This window comes from Zea mays, chromosome 6 (assembly GCF_902167145.1).
Source record: "Zea mays cultivar B73 chromosome 6, Zm-B73-REFERENCE-NAM-5.0, whole genome shotgun sequence".
Taxonomy (NCBI): Eukaryota; Viridiplantae; Streptophyta; class Magnoliopsida; order Poales; family Poaceae; genus Zea; species Zea mays.
In genome coordinates, this window is record NC_050101.1 from 175,843,319 (window position 1) to 175,849,746 (window position 6,428).

General features: G+C 44.1%; 1 protein-coding gene across 1 annotated transcript; it reads right to left on the minus strand.

Moving 5' to 3' along the window:
- On the minus strand, positions 1-1,706 carry LOC100274732 (uncharacterized). Its single transcript, NM_001149028.1, has 3 exons — positions 1,534-1,706; positions 373-568; positions 1-267 (listed from the first exon to the last, which is right to left on the minus strand). The coding sequence occupies exons 2-3, from the start codon at positions 559-561 to the stop codon at positions 166-168; spliced, it is 291 nt and encodes a 96-aa protein (NP_001142500.1). The 5' UTR covers positions 562-568; positions 1,534-1,706; the 3' UTR covers positions 1-165.
- Between the last annotated feature and the right edge of the window lie 4,722 nt (positions 1,707-6,428).

Sequence of the window (6,428 nt, forward strand, 5' to 3'; positions counted from 1 at the left end):
TTTAAGGCATACTCACACAACAAACTTCGGAGAATGATGAAAGCACTACAATACAGTTATGAAAACATGCCACTGAGACGCTTATACGTTTCAGACAACACAGAGCAACAAAACCCTTGTATAAAAAAAGGCCGGCGTCAAGCAAGAAACTACCAACGTGAAATTCTACTGCGAGACACTGGTCTGAAGTGGCAAAGCACTTTCAACTCCAGCTTCCTTCGCTTCTGCCGCGGATCTCTCTGCAACAGCCTTCGACATCCCAAACATCTGCGCAACAATCCATGGATAACAGAAGCCTTGAGCACCAAATGCATGACAACCGTTGAAAGACCAAAGCGATAAAAGAAATTTCAGTGTAGTAGTGCAACTGACCTTCTGGATCGTCTTCTTAAAGCAGGTCTTGTGCTCATCCATGGAGGCATGGATGAACTCATCGATGTGGTCTTTCAGATCTTCGAGGAAGGTAGCATCATCTGTTTTCTTCTTCCGGCATGATGCCATAGCAGGGTTTTTGGGGACAGATGGGGCCGCAGCTTCTGTTTGACCATCACTTGAAGCCATCTTAACACTGGACAACAATTCATGTAAGAAGTCTGGTGAAAGGGAGCCGTGGAAACCCATGCTTAGCAACCATTGCGCACATCTCATCAGAAGTAAGTTTGGGAGAGTGTCAGGATAAACTGCAACTCTATAAGGAAGCTTTCAGCCCACTCAAAGATGGTAAAACATCGAGTTAAACTTAAAACACGGAAACAAGAGACCAGAGCTATGAAATTCCAACACACTAGTAATTTAACATCAAGATACAGAACAAAACTCGTTAACGGAACTGCAATCTGTCGATCCATATGTTATGAACGAACAGCAGCACCATAATGTGCCCAGGTGAGCACAGAATGTCCAAATCAAACTAGAAACAGTAGCAGCAGCGCGTGCGCGATTCTGAAATCTCAAAGTAATGAAACAAAGTCATCAGGCTTTAAGGAGTGTAAGCTAATGCTACCACATGCCCATCCTGTTCCAGGCATTTGCCCTTACGGCTCACAGCCTCACACAAGAATACAAGATATTAATGTGTATAACCCAATATAATAGGCACAGGTTATTTGTACGTCTGACCCAATCCAATCAAAACACATATGTACTCCTTTTGTGAGATGTTGGTGTTGACTGGTGCACACTCGCTTAGAAATACGCTAAAAGTCTCGTTTGCTGTAATAATTTGAATGCTTTATTTGCAAACAAATAAAGCAAGAGCAACCTACTTTTCTAAAAAAATCCTAGAAAGGACTCACCCCTGCCATGGTGCTCTATCACTATCACTACTCACTCCACAGGAATTTCGGCGAACAGCTAGTGTGCGCCCACGCAGGAAAGGCAATCCTAGTCTTTCAAACAAGCAAAGGCAACTGCGGCTCCATGCCACGTTAGCCACGCCGCACACAGCTGCCCGACTCTACGTCGGACGGGGAAAAAACGGCATGGATTGATGAATCGAATGATAGGCCGAGGCGATTCTTCTTAGGATGTTACCTTAGCGGGCTGACGAACACGTAGGAGAGAAGAAGAGTTGCAGGCGGTGGGTCGGGATCGGAGAGGAGCTCTCAAGCTGTTCTTGTGTAGCCCTTGTTTCTTTCCTTTAGCGGGCTGTTCTTGTACCCTTGTTTCTTTCTTGCGCCGTGGGAAACAAACGAATTTGGGGGAGCGAACAGGGGGCGTGCGCCTCTGGTTTTATTTCTTGGAACGCGGGAAAGATGGAAAGATCACGAACGGCACGACCAAGGGCCCAACGGGGACGGGCCAGAAGGATCTCGAAGTTTTGTCAGGAATTGTGTGTTACGTTTGGGCCTAGTTTCTTCGTTGCGGTAGCTCGTGGGCTCAAGGCAGGTCCATCGGCCATCGCCACCTTACGTTTGGGTCTAATTTCATTATTATCCAATCCATAGACCCATCTCTAATTGAAGTGAAAATGTGGATTCAATTCCCTTCTCTACTATATAAAGCATCGTCGTAGCTAAAATTATGCAGAAATAAAAATTCGAACTATTGTTATTGGCTCTAAACTCACATTTGCATTCACCTAGCTAACTAAAAACAAATGTGTTTTTTTCTGTGTCAACATAAATGAAAACCATTGTAACATACGGCCACTTCTCTAGTATATCTAAAAGGTCACTATCCACTAAGGCCGGTCTCAATGGTGCTATAGCCTATAGGAGTTCATGGACATTAATTAAGGTGCCACCTAAAAAATGTGATGTTGTCTTACTAATAAAGAGAGATAAAATCAGAGTTTTATGGAAGCTGCTCTTTCTCATATGTCTGGTTTTGGAACCGCCATCAAATGATTTAAATATTTCTACTTCAGTGTAACACATCATTAATGAACCATTCATCTAAAATCTCGTTGCACAATTTGCTCTTAATCAACTGTATTGCAATGGCGACTCTTCCAACCAATGTTGAAATTGCCAGTAATAATGTCAACTCCGTAAGTTTGTAAACAAAAGGGAAAATCATGTGCTTTTCGGTTTCAATCATCTTTACTACTCCCTCCGTCACAAATTAAAATTCGTTTTACTTTTTTAATAGATTCATACAATAATTAATGTATGTGTTCCATGTATGTGTCTAGATTCATCAACATCTATTTAAATATAGATCTAAAAATCAACCGCTCCAACGACTAATATTTTGCGATGGAGGGAGTACTAAACTTTAACATCCGTACAAGCAAGACATATTCTCATATAAAAAATAAAAGTTTCTAGTTGACTTTTTATTACTCCACGATAATCATCCAAGAAATCATCATCACAAATTTTAGCAAGTAAGCAACCTTGTTCATGTCAAATTTGAAGAACAAACTTTTTTTTATGAAGACATAAGATGCAAACTAATAGCTTTGTGTTTGCTTCACCAAACTGATGGTTCATCTCTACACAAATTTTATCAACCATAACATAGAAAATCTAAGTTAGATAATGATCAAGGCTAGTAACAGTGAACCATTCACGAATTGATCTATCTCTCTGACTAGTATTTCATTATACATATTTGGCATCAAAATAGATTTGTCATTACAAAATTATAACACCACATCAAATAAGTTTTGTCATCAACTCCCTCCCGTGGTGACTGAAAGGGAATTAGGCTTACACCTATTTCCTAAATGATTTTGGTGGTTGAATTGCCCAACACAAATAATTGGACTAACCAGTTTGCTCTAGTCTATAAGTTATACATGTGCCAAAGGTTCACACTTAGCCAATAAAAAGATCAAGAAATGGGTTCAACAAAAAGAGTAAGGGATAACCGAAGGCAGCCCTGGTCTGGCGCACCGGACTGTCCGGTGTGCCACCGGACAGTGTCCGGTGCACCAGGGGACTCCAAGCCAAACTTCACACCTTCGGGAATTTTCAGAGGCGCTTCGCTATAATTCACCGGACTGTCCGGTGCACCACCGGACAGTGTCCGGTGCCCCAGAGGAGAGCGACTCTGAACTCGCCAGCTTCGGATTTCCGCTCCGCTATAATTCACCGGACATGTCCGGTGCACACCGGACTGTCCGGTGAGCCAGCGGAGCAACGGCTACTTCGCGCCAACGGTCGACTGCAACACATTAAATGCGCGCCAGCGCGCGCAGAGGAGCAGAGCACGCGCGGGTGGCACACCGGATAGTCTACAGGACTTGTCCGGTGCATCACGGGACAGCCAGGCGGGCCCACACGTCAGAGCTCCAACGGTCGGAACCCAACGGCCTGGTAACGTGGCTGGCGCACCGGACTGTCCGGTGCGCCATGCGACAGCAGCCTCCACCAAACGGCTAGTTTGGTGGTTGGGGTTATAAATACCCCCAACCACCCCACATCCAAGTCATCCAAGTTTTCCACCTTCCAACCACTTACAAGAGCTAGGCATTCAATACAAGACACACCCAAGTGATCAAATCCTCTCCCAATTCCACAAAAGCTTTAGTGTCAAGTGAGAGTGATTTGTTGTGTTCTTTTGAGCTCTTGCGCTTGGATTGCTTTCTTTCTCATTCTTTCTTGAGATCAAACTCACTTGTAATTGAGGCAAGAGACACCAATCGTGTGGTGATCCTTGTGGGAACTTTGTGTTCCAAGTGATTGAGAAGAAAAGCTCACTCGGTCCGAGGGACCGTTTGAGAGAGGGAAAGGGTTGAAAGAGACCCGATCTTTGTGACCACCTCAACGGGGAGTAGGTTTGTGAGAACCGAACCTCGGTAAAACAAATCCGCGTGTCACACTTCTTATTCGCTTGCGATTTGTTTTGCGCCCTCTCTCTCGGACTCGTTTCTATTTCTAACGCTAACCCGGCTTGTAGTTGTGATTAATTTTGTAAATTTCAGTTTCGCCCTATTCACCCCCTCTAGGCGACTTTCAATTGGTATCAGAGCCCGGTGCTTCATTAGAGCCTAACCGCTCGAAGTGATGTCGGGAGATCACGCCAAGAAGGAGATGGAAACCGGCGAAAAGCCCACTACAAGCCACAGGAAGGCTACATCGGAAGAGTTCCGCAACAAAGGGAAGGGGAAGGAGAAGAAATCCTCTTCCCACAAGTCGCATCGGAGTGGCGACAAGAAAAAGAAGATGAGGAAGGTGGTCTACTACGAGACTGATACTTCATCACCTTCCACCTCCGGCTCCGACGCGCCCTCCGTAACTTCTAAGCGCCATGAGCGCAAGAAGTTTAGTAAGATCCCTCTACGCTACCCTCGCATTACTAAACATACGCCTTTACTTTCCGTCCCATTAGGCAAACCACCAACTTTTGATGGTGAAGATTATGCTAGGTGGAGTGATTTAATGCGGTTTCACCTAACCTCACTCCACAAAAGTATATGGGATGTTGTTGAGTTTGGTGTACAGGTACCATCCGTAGGGGATGAGGATTTTGATGAGGACGAAGTAGCCCAAATTGAGCACTTCAACTCCCAAGCCACAACTATACTCCTCGCCTCTCTAAGTCGAGAGGAGTACAACAAGGTGCAAGGATTAAAGAGCGCCAAGGAAGTTTAGGACGTGCTCAAGACCGCGCACGAGGGAGATGAGCTAACCAAGATCACCAAGCGGGAGACGATCGAGGGGGAGCTCGGTCGCTTCCGACTTCGCAAAGGGGAAGAGCCACAAGATATGTACAACCGGCTCAAAACCTTGGTGAACCAAGTGCGCAACCTCGGGAGCAAAAAGTGGGATGACCACGAGATGGTTAAGGTTATTCTTAGATCACTTATTTTCCTTAACCCTACTCAAGTTCAATTAATTCGTGGTAATCCTAGATATACACTAATGACTCCCGAGAAAGTAATCGGGAATTTTGTGAGCTTTGAGTATATGATCAAGGGCTCAAAGAAAATCAATGAGCTAGATGATCCCTCCACATCCGAAGGACAACCAGTTGCATTCAAGGCAACGGAGGAGAAGAAGGAGGAGTCTACATCAAGTAGACAACCAATCGACGCCTCAAAGCTCGACAATGAGGAAATGGCGCTCGTCCTCAAGAGCTTCCGCCAAATCCTCAAGCAAAGGAGGGAGAAAGATTACAAGCCCCGCTCCAAGAAGGATTGCTACAAGTGTGGTAAGCCTGGTCACTTTATAGCAAAATGTCCTATTTCTAGTGACAGTGACAGGGGCGACGACAAGAAGGGGAGAAGAAAGGAGAAGAAGAAATACTACAAGAAGAAGGGCGGCGATGCCCATGTTTGTCGCGAGTGGGACTCCGACGAAAGCTCTAGCGACTCCTCCTCCGACGAGGACGCCGCCAACATCGCCGTCACTAAAGGACTTCTCTTCCCCAACGTCGGCCACAAGTGCCTCATGGCAAAGGACGGCAAAAAGAAGAAGGTTAAATCTAAATCCTCCACTAAATATGAGTCCTCTAGTGATGATAATGCTAGTGATGAGGAAGATAATTTACGTACCCTTTTTGCCAACCTAAACATGCAACAAAAGGAAAAATTAAATGAATTAATTAGTGCCATCCATGAGAAGGATGACCTCTTGGACACCCAAGAGGACTTCCTTATTAAAGAAAACAAGAAGCATTTTAAAGTTAAAAATGCTTACGCTCTAGAAGTAGAAAAATGTGAAAAACTATCTAGTGAGCTAAGCACTTGCCATGAGACTATAGACAACCTTAGAAATGAGAATGCTAATTTTTTAGCTAAGGTTGATTCAAATGTTTGTGATGTTTCAATTCCCAATCTTAGAAATGATAATGATAATTTGCTTGCTAAGATTGAAGAATTAAACATTACTCTTGCTAGCCTTAGGAATGAAAATGAAAATTTGCTTGCTAAGGCTAAAGAACTTGATGTTTGCAATATTTAAATTTCCGATCTTAGAGATAAAAATGATATATTGCGTGCTAAGATTGTTGAACTTAATTCTTGCAAAACCTCTACA

Coding starts and splice junctions, on each gene's coding strand:
- LOC100274732 (NM_001149028.1), bottom strand. CDS start 561: ATGGCTTCAAGTGATGGTCAAACAGAAGCTGCGGCCCCATCTGTCCCC. Junction 268..372: donor TTAAGAAGACGATCCAGAAG/GTCAGTTGCACT, acceptor ATTGTTGCGCAG/ATGTTTGGGATGTCGAAGGC.